Here is a 17603-nt window from a genome sequence, read left to right as displayed (position 1 = left end):
GGTACAACCACTCTGAAAATCAGTCTGGCGGTTCCTCAGAAAGCTTGGCATGACACTTCCAGAGGTCCCTGCTATACAACTCCTGGGCATATACCCAGAGGATTCTCCAGCGTGTAATAAGGACACATGCTCCACTATGTTCATAGCAGCCCTATTTATAATAGCCAGAAGCTGGAAAGAACCCAGGTATCCCTCAATGGAGGAATGGATATAGAAAATGTGGTATATTTACACAATGGAATACTACTCAGCTTTAAAAACAATGAATTCATGAAATTCTTAGGCAAATGGGTAGACTGGAAAATATTATTCTGACTAAGGTAACCTAATCCCAAAAGAACACACATGGTATGCACTCACTGATAAGTGGATATTAGCTCAGAGGCTTGGAATACCCAAGATACAATTCACATATCAAATGAAGCTCAAGAAGAAGGCAGAATAAAGTATGGATACTCTGGTCCTTCTTAGTAGGGAGATTAAAATACCCACAGAAGGAGATACAGTGACAAAGTGTGGTGCAGAGTCTGAAAGAAAGACTATCCAGAGACTACCCCACCTATGGTTCCATCCCATATACAGTCATAAAACACAGACACTATTGTGGATGCCCACAAGTACTTGCTGACTGGAGCCGGATGTAGCTGTCACCTGGGAGGCTCTGCTAGTGCATGACAAATACAGAGGGGGACACTCTTAGTCAGCAACTGAACTGTGCACAGGGTCCCCAATGGAGGAGCTAGAGAAAGGACTCAAGGAGCTGAAGAGGTTTGCAGCGCCACAGAAGGAACAACGATATAAGCCATCCCAGGGCTCCCAGGGACAAAACCATCAACCAAAGAGTACACATGGAGTTACCCATGGCTCCAGATGCATAGGCAGCAGAGGATGGCCTTGTTGGACATCAAAGGGAGGAGAGGCCCTTGGTCCTGGGAAGGCTCGATGCTGCAGTGTAGGGAGCAGGAGAGGGTTGACTGGGGAATAAATAAGGGGAGGGGAGATAGGTTATGTGATTTTCAGGAGGGGGGAACCAGGAAAGGGGAAATCATTTGAAATGTGAATAAAGAATAATCTAATAAAAAGATAATGAAAATACATATTTTTGTTCATTATACAGATATTTGGATAGTTACTAGTAAGGTAGCTTTCTTAGGTTTATATGATGGAAATGAAAAATTTTAGAAACATGGAGTAGATGAATTAAATGCTTCAATGGATCCTTTAGTCTATAGTGTGAAATTTATATGCAAATATAAACAATTAATTATAACATTTGTGAATTCTCTCCAAAGATACCTGTTGATGGCTTATGAAAAGACACAAGGACAGCCATATGTCATTATGTGCTTATCAAAATTTTCTGGAGTAAATTGAGTATTTTGGTGATCCTAATAATTTGAAGTTTACATATAACTAGCCATTCCTTAATCTGAACTGACAAGATTAATTGGCTTTCCCAATTTATTTGGGTTTTGACTTATCAAATTTATCACAATATTTTCGAATCTTTCAGGACTTTGAAATTTAATAAATCATTAATTACTACTGTCACCCGGGAGGCTCTGCTAGTGCATGGCAAATACAGAGGGGGACACTCTCAGCCAGCAACTGAACTGTGCACAGGGTCCCCAATGGAGTGGTTCTTAACCTTCATCATGCTGCTATTTTTTTTTTTTCCAAGACAGGGTTTCTCTGTGTAGCTCAGGCTGTCCTGGAACTCACTCTGTACACCAGGCTGGCCTCGAACTCAGAAATCTGCCTGCCTCTGCCTCCCAAGTGCTGGGACTAAAGGCGTGCGCCACTACCGCCCAGCCATACTACAATTCTTTATGCAATTCAATATAGTTCCTTATGTTGTGGTGACTCCAATGATAAAAGTATTTTTATTCTACTCTGTAACTGTAATTTTGTTAGTTATGAATTGTGATGTAAATATCTGATGTGCAGGATATCTCATTTGCAACCTCTGTAATAGGTCACTTGACCCCCAAAGGAAGCACAGCTCTGAGCCTGAGAACTGATTTAAGTGTGTAGCACCCCACATGAGACCTAGAAATGAGTGAGATTACAGCAATGTGACAAATTGTAGAGCATGAATACTTGTGTATTTTATAGACAACAGCTGGTTAAAGTTTCCCCAAAGGCTAAAGGCCAAAGTTGGTTTGTATAATGCAGACTTACAACAACAACACTGTAGATAATGTTAGGGTATAGATGATTTGTTAATTCAAAATGTGTTAATTTCAAAATTTTATGGTATTTTGCATCAATATTATAAAGAAACTCTATTATTTGTTTCAGAATAATCAAATGTATATGAACTTCTGTCTGAGACTTTACCCAGGGAGTGAGTTTTTAACAGTTTTGTAAACTTTCTTCCTCCACAAGCTAAAGTTCATTTTTCCTTCATTTCAACTAAAATCCAGTACAACAATACAAACTCAAAGGCACACATGTAATATTTTTAAAGACACCTTCTGAAGGATTTGTAAATATAAAAGGGAAGGAAATATGGTTTTTAACAGCATAGGAAAAAAGTCTAGCTATATCTTTTTCTTCTCTAGTTGAATACGTTATAAGATGATTATTTTATTTATTTATTTATTTATTTATTTATTTATTTATTTATTTATTTATTTATTTTGTGGATTTTCGAGACAGGGTTTCTCTCTGTAGTCCTAGCTGTCCTGGAACTCACTCTGTAGACCAGGCTGGCCTCGAACTCAGAAAGATTTGCCTCCCAAGTGCTGGGATTAAAGGTGTGCAACACCACTACCTGGCGATGATTAGCATTTAAAAGTCACAAGTGATCAGTAGAGGAAAATACAACTTTCTCATTGTAAGAGAACATTGTAGGAAGGACAAGCTTAGGTTACTCTGGGTCAGCTGACAAGGGGAGTGCATGTGGGAACTCTTTTCTTCAATATGTTCAAAATCTTATCCCAAGAACATACAGAAAAATTACAAGTGTAATGTCCTGACACCTATATATTCCTAAATTTATCCAGATAATTCTACAACATACAAAATCTAGTTCCTATGTTAGCATATATACTATGCTTACTATAAAGAATGTTTGTCTTTCCATCATTTTAAAATGGTATAGAAGTTTTTAGATAGATGCTTAATATTTTTGTATGCATTTTCAAAACAATTCACCCTAACATCTACTCCGAAGAATGTAATTTTTATTTAGTTAATATTACACAATAAAGAATACTATGTCCATTCACGTCCTCATTAATCTTTCTCCAGTTAGGTTATCAACACAAATAACTACCACACACTGCATTTTCCTTGTCAGATCTAGCCAAGCCTCTTCCTCCTGCCTCCACTTAGAACTCTTTCAGTCTCTTAGAACTTTGACTACACCTGTATTTTTAAATTTTGTTTCCTTACTTCTACTTGTTCTGCTCAATGTTCTTATCACACAAATTAAAAAATGGTATGTCATTAGCGAAAATAACAGGGGAGATCGATGCTTTGTCACGAGCCATTTTCTTGTACCCTGATTTAGAGACAAATTAGGATAGCATTTAGTAAGAGTTTAGTGTATAAAAAGATTCAAGCGAGGTGGTGCATGCCTTTAATCCCAGCACTCTGGAGGTAGAGTCAAGGTCAGCCTGGTCAACAGATTGAGTTTTGGGACAGCCAGGCCATTCCCTTGCCCCCAAACAACAAACAAACAAAACAAAGTCAAAGGTGAAGAGTTGAATTCCTAAATATTTACTTCAGAGCACACTCTGAGAAGACAGTTTGTGGAAGCAGGAAGAGGAAAGACAAAAATTAGCAGCTGCTACTGCAGGCTACTGTCCAGAACTCAGAATGACCCAGGAATGGAAGACAAGTTCCTGGGGAAGTGTTTTGGCGCTAATGGAGCCTAACATACCTGCATCCTTAGAACTCAGAGCAGGGTCAGCAGAAGAGGAAGCCGTCGATGAAAAATGATGATTTGCTGGTGTAACACTGTAAGAGCATATCCTAGCAGAAAGTGGGACCCAGGGCTGAGGGAGTGGAGGGAGGGTGGTAGTGGTGGAAGGGACTCCATTTCCCGAGAAAAACAGATGACCAAACATCATCACCACCACCAGCCAGTCTTCTGAGAACACGAAGAGTAAATTCTAATTATCATAATGTTCTCTGGAAGAACAGAACTTAAAAAGCAAAGCTTATCGACATTTCCACAATGTTACCAACAGTAACATCAAATGGGAATTCAATGATTATTTTTTTTTCAGGGAAAATCAGAAATAATCTAGATTGTCAAGGTTCGGGTCCCTTGCTTTCCCTGACAACAGAGTGGGCAGAGATGGGGCACAAAATGATCAGAACGAACTAGGGTTCTGCAGCCCTGGGAGGGGTGTGAGGCGAACAACTAAAACGGAACAGTCCAATATTTTAGTCTCTGGGCAATTTCTCTTTCTAAGGAGCACGACTAAGACTTACGTCTCTGTAAGAAAAGGGTGTAATTAACGCTGTAATTTGAAAAGGCGAATCTTCGCCCATCCAATACAGGACCGGTGCACTTTAAAATCCACAAAAATCTGACAGCCAAGTCGAAGTGTGGGTGCGGGAAGGCAGGAAGGCGGGGGAGGAGGTCACAAAGTAGGAGACAAAAGTGTAACTTCAGGTCGCGGTGGGGTGGGGTGACGGCCGCGAAAGCAAATGTCCGCACTGGAAATGACTTGCCAGTTTCCATGCCCCTGCGTGCGTGCTCGGGGGAGGCGTGGAAAGGATACAGGTAAGCGCCGGGTCGCGGCCGCCCGCCGCCGTCCCGGGCGCCCAGCGCGTCCGGGGGTCCGGCGCCCACGCCCGCGCCTGCGCTCTGGGCTCCGGGCCTGCCCGCCAGCATCCTTCACCTCCGCGCCGCCCGCATGGCCGCTCGGCCTCCCTTGTCCTCTCCTCGGCGTTCCCGGCCGCGCGTCTCCTAGGCCCCGCGTCACGGGCGTCGCAGGCTCGGCTGCGGCAGACCTGGCTTCGCAGCGGCCCCGGCGACTGTGGCGACGGCAGCGGCGAGGGCGGCGACCTCGCGGGGCGACGGCGGAGGTGGCGGCCGCGACCCCGCCGCAGCCATCTTGACAACCAACCGACGCCGCGTCCTTCGCGACGGAAACCAGGCGGAACGCGGGGCGGGGCGGGGCGGGGCGGGGCGGGGCGGGGCGGAACGCGGGGCGGGGCTGCGAGGCTAAGCGACCAATGAGGAGCTGGCTCGCTCAAAGGCCAGCCTAGGCAAGCTGAGGTAAACTGAGGGGAGCCGAGGTTAAATGGAGCTAAGTGGTGGCAAGCTGAGGTAAGCCGAAGTACACTGAAGCACACTAAGGTGAGATAAAGTAGGCCGAGGTAAACTGAGGTAAACGGAAGTTGAAATAAACGGAGGCAAGCGGAATTAAACCGGTATATTGAGATGAGATGAGGTAAACCGAGGCAAGCTGAGGCAAACTGAGGCACACCGCTCACTTACACTGAGCTAAGATGGTGTAAGCCCAGGTTAAAGGGAGTTACCATTTACCAAGGTAAAGTGGGGTAAGCTGAGTTATAGTGACTTAACTAAGGCAACCTGAGGTGAACTATAGGTAAACTGAGATGTATTGAAGCAAGCTGAGGTAGAACTGAAGTAAACTGAGGCAAGTTGAGTTGGGCAGATGACTCGCAGTTGTGAGAGAGCATTAGCTGAACTATATACTTTAGAGCTTGATTCGGCTCTCCCCTTTTATGAGTGTTTTCTTGAGAGTATTAACAGATGAAAGGCAGTGAATGGAAAATTCCTAGATACGGACAAATATTACAGTCTGGAAATGATTATTTGGGGCATAATTTGTTAGGTATGGAATTCTTTGGTGAACTTTTAGAGGGTGAGACCTTTCTCATTTTCACTCTTTTAAAAAACCACTGTCCCTTGAAGAGGAAGAAGAAGAGGAGGAGGAAGAAAAAGAAGAGGAGGAGGAGGAGGAAGAAAAGAAAAAAAAAGCTTTGCAAAGTGGAAAATTTCTTTCCCCACTTGCTCTCATCCATCCCTGGATACTTGAGCCATTCTCTCTCTGCTGTCCTACTTTACTTCAAAAGATCCTTATGGTCCTTGCTTGACTGCCAGAGTCTGCAAATGGACCATCACAGCAAAAGTGGCCTGGAAAGAAATCCAGATTTAGCTTAATAATCTCCTGGGAAGGTGTGCCAAAAGAGATCTGTGTATTGAAATGGTTTCTGTATGGAAAATTAAACAGTTTTGAGCCACTAGGTTAATGGCTATATAAATGAAAATCTGAAACAAAGCTGGGCCTTTTTGTTGGAGCCCAGTGTAAAAACATAAAATTTGACTGGATCTTAGATTTACATTTTAATTATTTTTTGTGTATAAAAATTTCCAGATTGCTAGCAAATTGTGCAGACCAAAGAAATATCACTCACCCACTACTCAACTTTGTAAACTTGTAGCAATTCAAATAATAAACCTTCCAGTTGAAACTGGTTAAAACCGGCTATTTTTTTAAAGATGGAGATGTATTGACTCAAATTGGAATGTGTTCAGGAGACTGAACTTTTTATTGTGCTACAAGTCCAGTTTTGATTTTTAAATGTAAAGTGTTTGTCTTATTCAATATCATGGCATAAGGACAAAACAAAACATAATCCTAATGAGGAAAGGAAAATTATGCTTGGACAACTAGCTGTGTTGGCACCTTTTGACTCCCTAGCCATAAGCACTGGCCTTGATTCTATTCCCAATGCTGTCATTAGAACTGTCTCACCAGGACTAGTTTGAACCTTAGCAAAGTAGGGCACTGCAAAAGGCAAAAAAATCGGAGAAGTTTGTGGTTGTTATGTGCAACCTGTACATTTTAGCCTTCTTCAAAGTTTTGCTTAGACTGTTATTTAGTAAATGGAAAACCCTAGCCATATTACTGTATTTTTGCATGATATAGTAATTACTATTAAAAGCCATGGTTTCACATCAAAATGATGTTATTCCTGTAATCCCAGCACTTGGGAGATGGAGCCAGGAGGATTAGTAACTCAAGATCATCCTCAGCTACATAGTGTATTTAACACAGGTATGTGCTACCTGAAAACCTGTCTAAAAAACCCACAAAGAAAAAAGAAGCATGATTTGTTAATCATTTACAAATGCTTGCTCATATAATTATTTTTCATTTAAGTTTTACTTCTCAAAGCTAACTAAAAAATAAAAGAAAAATTTAACTTAAAGTTATTAACCTATTTTTAAAAGTTACAGGTTTGTTGACTTCTAATTCTTTATCTTCAAAATATTAAACAAGCTTTCTACACCCTATTTAACAGATTTAATCCTAGATTCTAAAAACCATGGACTTGGGAAGCAATATCGTAAAGATGAGATACTTGAATAATTGATGATTTTAGGATTTTTATATTTTTATACTTTATATTATATTTAGGATGTTTATATTTTGCCAGGAAAGGTGATTGCGATTTAAGTAATGAAGAATAAAATGGGCCGCGAGAGGGTTTAGATAGGAAAATGCTTGTAAACTGAAGAGTTACGTTCAGATCCTCAGCGCCCTCAGAAACATCCAGATTGGTGTGATGTGCTGTAGTCCTGGCCCTGGAGAAGTGCTGGTGTTGGGAAAGTGGAGACAGGGCATGCTTGGGGCTCGGTCACCAGCCAGTCTAGCTGAATTTGCAAGATCTTGGTTCAATTAGAAACCCTTGTTTCAAAAACTAAGGTGGAGAGTGCTGGGAGACACCTGACATTAGCCTCTGGCTTCTGTAAACATTTCTGTGTACCTGTGCTTGTGTAGAAACATGTACCAAACCCACACAGAAAGAATAAAACTAAAACGCCAGTATTTTGTCATAAAAGACATGCATTAGATGTAACACGTAATTCGTTTGTATTTCCTAGCAATACAGTCACTTATTAAGGATGTGTATGTACCTATGTGTCTATGTATCTCTCTCTCACACATCTCATCTTCTGTATGCCAAGTACTTTATAGTTACTGGGGATTTAGTGGTGAATAAAATTTCCAAACAGGCCTTGAGAAATGCCTCAGTGGTGGAGTCTACACACTGCCCTTGGAGAGGACCAGGATTTGATTCCCAGCATCCGTACCTGGTGTTTTATAGCACCTGTAACTCCAGTTCTTACTCCGTGCAGGCACCTGCACAGAATCCACATAATTAAAAAGTAAAAAACAAAACAAAACAAAACAAAAAATCGTGAAAACGCTATGGGTCTGAAGTTTTTATTGAATTTTCTCCCCAAGTAGAATATATTAGGTATCCAAAACTACTTTAGGAATAAAAATGTAGTTGTGGAGAAAGAAAGAAAGAAGGAAAGAAAGAAAGAAAGAAAGAAAGAAAGAAAGAAAGAAAGAAAGAAAGACGGACAGACAGAAAGAAAGAAAGAGGAAGGAAGGAAGATAGATAAATAGATAGATAGATAGATAGATAGATACCTACATAAGGCAGGCTGCTCAAGAATGGCCTCTGAAAGATGGGAAATTAGGTTTGACTAAAGGAAGGAGATTGTGAATCAGATATCTGGATGATGAGCATAAAGAATTACATAACCCAAATTTGGTGGGTCTTACTTTTTGGCCTAAAGTAGAGCCAACTTTTATGGAGGGAAGGCCATTTGTGAGTTTGGAGTTAATATTGGCTACCTTTTTTAAATTTTTTTTTCATTTTTATTTTTTTCCTAGAAAGGATCCCCATGGTTGTTGTAGTTCAGAAGACAGAACTAGAAATGAACAGGAACAGCCTGAACACAAGCTGTCTTGTGGAAGTGGACAAGGGGCTTGGATTATGATTGCACTGCTAGATGACAATTTGAAAGTTTGAAGCTTTAGCCAATAAGTTGTGTTGATAGATGGTTGTAGCAAGTGTGAGAAAAAAAGTCACACGTGACCTTCAGGACGTGAATGACAGCTTAGCAGGTAAAGTCATTTGCTGCCACTCCCCAAGACCTGAATGGAATACACACAGTGACAGCAGAGAACCAGGTTCTAAAAGTTGTCTTTTGGCCTCCACAGGAATGCAATGACACGTGCGTGTGCGCGCACGCGCACACACACACACACACACACACACACACTAAAAATAAGACCTTCAGATTTGGAATAGTAAGCATTGTGACTTACTATAATGGGGAAGAACAGTAAGGGTTGGGTGGGGCCTTATCAGCTCCATCTGGAATGTTGAGACAATCAATCCCATGCGAGCTGTTCAGTGTGGCGAAGGGAAACAAGGCTTAAAGAAATTAATAGGAAGCTTCAGCTTTGTTACACTACCTCATAACTGGTAATGTTCTACCTACAAACAATGGAATACTGTTCTAATTAATAGGAAAACTTTAGACATAAATAGGGTTTATTGAGCAAATAGTAACTTTTGAATCAGGTAGCCCTCAGAATCAGGAGTAGTTCAGAGAACTTCAGGCAGCAATGTAGCCACAGACTTTTATACACTCCACACAGAAACAAAATAGAGAAATCTGATGGGTACATCTAGGCATTTTTAAAACAAGTTAAAAATGAAAGATTTATTTTTGTTTGCATGTATGTGCACCATGTGTTTAGTAATGACTATGGAGGCCAGAAGAGAGCATTGGATCACAGTGTTATGGGTGGTTGTGAGGCAGCACTTGGTTCTGGGAACCAAACCTGGGTCCTCTATAAGAGCAACACATGCTTGTCACTGCTCCACCATCTCTCCAGTACTAGCTAGGCATTTGTCCTGTTGCTCATGGTTTAATCTGTTGACTATCGCTATTGGCTGAAACGGAATTGAGCTCAAACTAACAGAGGGTAGGTTATGGTATTGTAAACAGGAATTCTCACAGTGTGAGTCAGCCTTGCCCGTGGCTCCTGCTCACTTAACCTACCAGCTGTTGCCAACTTGCAACACGTGGCAGCCTATGTTGGGCAAGGTTTTGTGCTTTCACTTTGATCTTGCCTGAAAATATTTTTTCCCCTGTTTTCTGCAGAAGTATTTTTCCCCCACAAATGAGAGTTTCCTGAGTTTATTTTTGGGAAAGCTTGGAAAGAACAAAATATTTAAGTTCTATTTGATTCAGAATACTAAAGATCATCTCTTCATTCACTTTCATAGCAGTTTAACTAGAGGCTTAAAATTAAAGGTACGTAGTCATCTACCAATGTTGAGTCTAGTCATACTGTCAATAGTGTTGGAACTGTGTGTAGAGAACTTGAGAATAAAAAAGTTACACTGCCACATATTTGATTGATTGTTGATTCTACCGTAGTAAGTGCAGAGACATATTTTCCTAACTTAATCCACACGGTAACTCCAGTTCTACAAAAGACATGAACTGGAGCTATTACAATACTGGGGAAATTCCTAACGGCTCAAGAGTAAAGGAACAGTGAAATCAAGATACAAACCATGCAGTCCACACTTCCAACCATCTTCTTTGCTTTGGTAGCAAACCCCTGAGAAAATAATTTCAGTAAATAACAGATAAGAGTGTTTGGGTTTACACAGTTGGTAGTGAGGAGGTAAAGCCAGAAAAGAGGTCATTAGTTTAAGATATTTCTTTACTAAGTAAATATTTGTGTACCTATTGTACCACCACCGCCAAGGGAGCTTCTTTGATTCCAAAAGGAGGTGGAGAAGCTAACATCTCAGATGGGAAGTCCAGGCCCAATGGAAGTTTATTTTTCCTTTTATTTGTAAAATTCGTGAAATCTTAAGGTTTCAAAAATGAAAAGAAGGAGCCACTGTAAAGGAAAAAGTTAAGATTCAGACACGAGTCTTTCAGGAAATGATTTTTTTTTAATTAAAAATATTTTAAATTCACTTTTTTTTTAAAGATTTATTTTATTCATAAATGAAAGGGCTTAAAAAGAGGAGGATGGGGAGTTAAGGGAGTGTGGCATGGCAGCATGGGGAAGGGGGTGCTCAGGCGGGCCCTTGCCTGGGCACCTCTGCCCCTGAGAGACCACACCCACACAGGCATGGTATAGAATAGAGTTTATTCAGAGTAGGGGATGGGAGTTAGTGGTAGAGAAAGGGGGAGAGAGAGAGAGAGAGAGAGAGAGAGAGAGAGAGAGAGAGAGAGAAGTGGAGTAGAGGCTGGCCATGACCACGAGTAGGGGGGGAGAGCCCAAGGGGCAGAGAGGTGAGAGTATGTAGGAGGGCGGAGAGCAAAGAGGAAGAGGAGGGGCAAGTAGCCCCTCTTATAGTGGGCCAGATCTCTGGGGCGGGGCATACCTGGCTATTGCCAGGTAGGTGTGGGGTGGAGCTTAGACAAAACACCAACAATAAGTGCTTTGCCTATACATGTGTGTGTGTATCACATGCATGCCTGGTTCTTGAGGAAGTAGTGAGCCTATAATTGGGTACTAGGAATTGAACCCAGGTCCTTCACAAAATACAATTGCTCTTAGTCACTGAGCCTGAGCCAGCTGTCCAAGCTCTCCTAAATTCATTCTCTCACTGTTTCACATATGTACACAATATATCTTGAACAGATCAACTCCTTCTGTGTTCCCCCAACATGTGAGAACCTTCACATTAAAAACAACAACCCCAAGTTCAATTATTGCTGTCTACATGAACATGGATAAACTACCAACAGTCAAATCTCTGAAGAAAAATCACTTCTCTTTCCCAGAAATCATTAATAGCCAGTAGCTGACATTTTATCTATTGGTAGAGTCCAATGGGCCCCTTTCCTATCCCTGCTGGAATTTTGACTGGCTTGATCCCGTGTGTATTACCACAGCTATCATGAATTCATGACTATAATGCTATGTTTTGTCTAGAAGACAGCATTTGACAGTATTCTTCCCTATCCTCTGGCTCTTACCATACGTTCTGCTCCCTTTTCTGTGATATTCTTTGGGCCTTGAGAGGATTGACATAGATGTACCATTTAGAGCTAATCATGTAACAGTCTCGGGACTTTGGCCAGTTATGAGCCTCTCCATTGACTGCTACTGCAAAAAGAACCTTCCCTGACCAAAGTTGAGATACCAGTACTAATCTATGGCTATGCACATAAATATTTTTGAAGACAGTTTGGCATGTCTACTTAGCAAAACAAAAGTAGATTCCCTGTCCCAGAGACTCCTCCAGTGTATTGAGCTGGGTTTTTGTACCTCTGCGCTAATCACTACTTCTCAGCCCGTGAAGTTCCTGGCCCTTTGTTCTTCATAGAACAATACAGCCTCCTATTTATTTACCTGCAAGCCACTAGCTACACCTGAGCTAGCCCTGGACTGAGAGTCCTTTGATCTGCCAGACCTACACCTTCCTGAATTAAGCAGGGTATCCCGATGAGCAGTGTGGAAACATTGAAGCCAATACCCACGGCCCTTAAAAGCCATATATATTGTGAGACCCCATCTCGAACAGCAATGTTGTCCTGATGTCATTTCTTTTTCACCACCTTCCCATGTACCCCCAGGTTCTTTTCCAAGGTGCCCAGTGAAGGGGCTTAAAAGGGGGAGAGTATAGGGGGTTAGGTGAGTGTGGCTAGGCGGTGTGGGGGAAGGTGTCCAGGCTGGCCCTTGCCTGGGCACCTCTACTCCATGGAGCATTGCCGCTGCTGCTGCTGCTGCTGAGTTCCACCGGGAAAGAGGGATGGAACAGCTGCGGTCCTGCGGGGAAATGTGGGAAGTGCAGCACCAGACTATTGCTCTGACCAGTGGGGGTGTAAAACTTACCCAATCTTTTCCTGGTGAAAGAGGCTTAATATCCCATGGTGTTTCTCATCCCAGGTTTCGGCACCAAGATGAAGGGCCTTAAAAAGGGGAGAGTATAGGGAGTTAGGTGAGTGTGGCTAGGCGGCGTGGGGGAAGGTGTCCAGGCGGGCACCTTGCCTGGGCACCTCTGCCCTTAAGGGACCAGACACACACATACACACACACACACAGGCATGGTATAGAATAGAGTTTATTCAGAGTAGGGGATAGGGGTTAGTGGTAGAGAGAGGGAGAGAGGGAGAGAGGGAGAGAGAGAGAGAGAGAGAGAGAGAGAGAGAGAGAGAGAGAGAGAGAGAGAGAGAGAGAGAGAGAGAGAGAGAGAATAGAGAGAGTGGAGTGGAGGCCGGCCATGACCACGTGGAGGGGGAAGAGCCCCAGGGGCAGAGAGGTGAGAATGTGGGAGAGCAGAGAGCAAAGAGAGAGAGGAGGAGCAAGTAGCCCTTCTTATAGTGGGCCAGATCTCTGGGGCAGGGCATACCTGGCTATTGCCAGGTAGGTGTGGGGTGGAGCTTAGACAAAACCCCAACACCCAGTTCACAGTAACTGTTGGCAGCTATACTCCAGATATGGAGTTTTGACCAGGTTTGTAGTACCAAGTGTAAATTTTCTGTGGAGCTAGCCTCAAATCCAAAGCAGTTGGGTACCTCTGTAATGTCATGTCACTATTGTACCTGTGGATACATCTTGCCTGTCAGGTCAAGGTTGTAGCATGTAGAGTAAACACTGCATAGGTCCACTGAAGACTTTTCTGCCCTAGAAGAGTGCATAGCATCTTCTAGTACTAAGAAGTCTAGCCAGCAGGAGAGACATTTCCAGGTCAGTTCCAACTTGATTTTTCTGTATTTTATAACCAAATGTTTTCAGCAATATAGTTTTATCATCTAGTTTTGGTAGGAAATGAAGAACAATAGCAATAATTTATATTCTTTTGTTGTCTGGGGGTACCATGATAACTCATAGGAAGTTATCCCATGCCTGACAATGAGATTTTCATTTATTAACCTATGTCTTCTGGGTGAAACTTTTATCCACCCAGTGTTCAAATTCCCATTTTTAAATGTTTTTAAAAATTGACCTACAGACTAGTGGGTTTCCAAAGACTTTTATATTTCCATAGTTTTGGTTAATGCACTACTACCCTACCCCTCATTCTGCCACCCCACCCCAACTTAAGCCTTCAACTCCACTAGTCCCCTTCTCTAATTTCCCAGGAGGCTCAAGGACACTACAGGGAAATCTACAGAATCAACTAACCTCGATCCACAGGGACTTACAGAAACTGAACCACCAACCAAAGAACATGCCTAGGACAGACATAGGCCCATGTAACAGATATGCATCTTGGTCTTCATGTGGGATCCTTAACAACTGGAGCAGGGGCTGTCTCTGACTCTGATGTCTTCCTTTGGACCCCTTTCCACCTATGAGGCTGCCTTGTCTAGCCTCAATAGGAGAAGACGTGCCTAGTTTATTATAACTTGATATGGGAGGTCTACCCTTCTCTGAGGAGAAAGGAAGGTTGGTATGGGAGAGGGGAAGTGAGAAAGGACTGGGAGGAGGGGATGGAGAGGAATGTTTGATCAAGATGTAAAGTAAATCAGTCAATCAATCAGTCAAATAGGACACATGGGAAGGATTTGTGTCAGTTAATATGTGAGCTGCCTTCTCTTTTACTGAGCATTGTTGTTTCAGGTTGAGGTCTTGGAAGCTAGTTAAGAACTGGCATGTATTTATGCTGTATAACGTTCAGAGAGGGCATGGAAGCTGGTAAGTATCACGTGTTCATGCTGTATAACTTCCAGAAAAATTTTAACTGATGACTCTGTACCGTTCTTTACATAGCTGGTATTTGAGGAACTGTTTTTTATTAAGAAAAATATGACATATACATCCCATGCATCACTCTTGCTCTTAAATGTATGTATTTTCATTTGTGGAGAAGCTGTCCAGGGCAGCTATATTCATCATTCTACAGAAAGAATTCTAGCAATATTATCTTAGCTTAGAAAGCCATTTTAACTTTCGAGATAAAATAGAACCTTGAAAATACAAATTATAAAACAAATATAAAAAATAAAACAAATATAATTTATGGAACAATTAAATTTTCATTCAAAAGTTAAGGCTTCTTAAATGTTACATTTTTTCTAGATAAGAAACTAAATTTAAGATCAACTTTTAAAGAAAGTTCTCAAACACTTGTTTAAAGATATTTTAATTCAGTGCTTCCCTATTACGTTTGATAATAAAACATCTATTGGGTAATAAAAATCACTCTATATAAAGACAGGTAATCTTTAAACTTTGACATTTCAAATGAAGCCCCGTGGGAAGTTTAACAGGATATAAGAATATCTTATCTAGGGCTGGAGACATGGCTAAGTGGTTAAGAGCACTGACTGCTTTCCCAAAGGTCCTGAGTTCAAATCCCAGCAACCACATGGTAGCTCACTACCATCCATAATGTAATGCGATCTGACACCCTCTTCTGGTGTGTCTATAAAGACAGCTACAGTGTACTTACATATAATAATAAATAAATCTTAAAAAAAGACTATCTTATCCTAAACAAAATCAGAGTGACAGCTTATATAGGGTATGCAATGTTATGAATAATGGAGGATTTGAATGCCTGTATATTTAAGTGTTTTACATTTTTTAATGTTAAAAGTGTATTTACCATTATATTACAACCAAATAAATTCCAAGATTTTCTGGTTGAAACAAGAAAAAAATTCTAAGGCAGCAGCACAGATACTAATGATTTAATTCTTTAATATGCTAAAATTTAAGAGCATTACTGAAAAAAACAGGTATCTATAATAGATTTTTAAAAGAACATCAATTCTGTCAATTATTATAGAGGTATAGAGAAAGAGCAAGAAATTTAGAATATAGTCTGTAGCAAAGTATAAGTTCTTTACAAGGACAAATATCTTTATAATATACTTATGTATGTACCAGTCTCTCAGTGTCTAGTAAACAGAACGAACTTGTTCCAACTTTCAATAGGGTTGTTAAATAGTTAAAATTTAATCAAAGTATATCTTGATATTGAAGAGACTAATTGCATATAAACAAATATTTCTTTTTTTAATCAGTACAGTTCTAAATATTTATCTTTGCAGTGTCAAACACTGCAGCAATCATACATGAAAAATGATTGATGTGTAAATACTATATGTTTTTTTAAAAAAGATTTACATGGAAAATATTTTAGATAAACATGTTAAAATCGACAATTTTCATGGAAAATTAAGGAGTAAGATGGTAGACATGTAAAACATTGCTAAATTAATTGAAATATGGGATAGAAACATTTTATGATAGAATTGAAGATTTACGTGGAACATATTTCTGATAAAATTATAGAAAAATGTAAAAAAAACATGTTATAATTGAAGATTATCATGGAAAATTTTATATAGCTATAATAATGGTAGGCATAAAGGTTGATTCAAAGTGGAATTATAAATATTTTCTGATAAATTTGAAGATTTACATGGAAAATATTTCTGATAAAATTGTAGAAATATATATAAAACATGTTAAAATTAAAGATTATGATGGAAATTATATTGATAAAATGATAGGCATAAAGATAATTCTAGCTCAGCCATCTTGGCTCCAGGACACTAGACGGATCTCACAGGCAGTGCCAGGTACACAGACATATCCTGAGTCTAACATTGCTTGGGTCTCAGCCTGTAAGGCTTCTGCCTGCACACAGGGCTTGGGCAGCTCTGCAGGCCATCTGTGTGCCAGCCCTGTCAGGGGACTTTTGCCCTGCAGACTGATCAGCATTTGGAGGGGGTCTCTGCCATCTTGGCTCCCAGTCGCCGGATGGATCTGACAGGCAGTGCCAGGTACACAGACATATCCTGGGTCTAATATCGCTTGGGTCTCAGCCTGTCAGGCTTCTGCCTGCACCCAGGGCCTGGGCAGCTCTGCAGGCTGTCTGTGTGCCAGCCCTGTCGGGGGGATGTTTGCCCTGCAGAGTGATCAGCACTTGGAAAAGGTCCCCGCAGCATCTGCCATCTTCGCTCCTGGATGGAGCAGATAGGCAGCACTAGGTTCACAGAGACAACCCAAATATAACATTGTGTGGGGCAAGACATACCAGACTGGATATGTAAACAGGACCCTACATTTTGCTACATACAGAAAACGCACCTCAGATTCAAAGACAAACACTACCTTAGAGTAAAAGGCTGGAGAACAATTTTACAAGCAAATGGTCTCAGGAAACAAGCCGGAGTAGCCATTCTAATATCAGATAAAGTTGACTTTTAACCTAAAGTCATCAAAAGAGACTCTGAGGGACACTTCTTGCTGGTCAAAGGAAAAATCCACCAAGAACTCTCAATTGTGAACATCTATGCTCCAAATGCAAGGGCACCCTCATTTGTAGAAGTTTATTAAAGCTCAAAGCACACATTGCACCTAACACAATAATTGTGGGTGACTTCAACACTCCACTCTCCTCAATGGACTGATCAGGAAAACAGAAACTAAACAGGGACACAGTGAAACTAATTGAAGCTTTGGACCAATTGGATTTGATATATATATATATATATATATATATATATATATATATATATATATATATATATATAACATTTCATCTTAAAGCAAAAGAATATACCCTTTTCTCAGCACCACATGGTACCTTCTCCAAAATCGATTATAACATTGGTCACAAGACAGACCTCAACAAATATAAGAAGATCGAACTAATCCCATGCCCTCTATCAGATCACTATAGAATAAGAGTTGTCTTCAATGGCAACAAAAACAACAGAAATCCCACATACACCTGGAAACTGAACAATACTCTACTCAATGATAACTTGGTCAAGGAAGAAATAAGGAAAGAAATCAAAGACATTTTAG

General features: G+C 40.8%; 2 protein-coding genes across 3 annotated transcripts in view; one reads left to right on the top strand and one right to left on the bottom strand.

Annotated features, from left to right (window-relative positions):
- Positions 1 to 5091, bottom strand: part of Cep126 (centrosomal protein 126) — a 58304-nt gene extending 53213 nt beyond the window's left edge. For both annotated transcript variants that reach the window (XM_052189143.1, XM_052189144.1), the window contains exon 1: positions 4740 to 5091. In XM_052189143.1, coding sequence (XP_052045103.1) covers positions 4740 to 4852 — 113 coding nt within the window. In that variant the 5' untranslated portion in view covers positions 4853 to 5091. The remainder of the gene's footprint in view (positions 1 to 4739) is intronic.
- Positions 5092 to 8848: 3757 nt separating this feature from the next.
- Angptl5 (angiopoietin like 5) overlaps positions 8849 to 17603 on the top strand; it is a 56785-nt gene continuing 48030 nt past the window's right edge. The window contains 3 exon segments of the mRNA XM_052189415.1: positions 8849 to 8915; positions 12723 to 12760; positions 14550 to 14693. Of these exon segments, the coding sequence (XP_052045375.1) occupies positions 8849 to 8915; positions 12723 to 12760; positions 14550 to 14693 (249 nt within the window).

This window comes from Apodemus sylvaticus, chromosome 7 (genome assembly GCF_947179515.1).
Source record: "Apodemus sylvaticus chromosome 7, mApoSyl1.1, whole genome shotgun sequence".
In the NCBI taxonomy this organism is placed as follows: Eukaryota; Metazoa; Chordata; class Mammalia; order Rodentia; family Muridae; genus Apodemus; species Apodemus sylvaticus.
The sequence above is the reverse complement of the archived record's forward strand: the minus strand, read 5'-3'. Positions and strand labels throughout refer to the sequence as shown.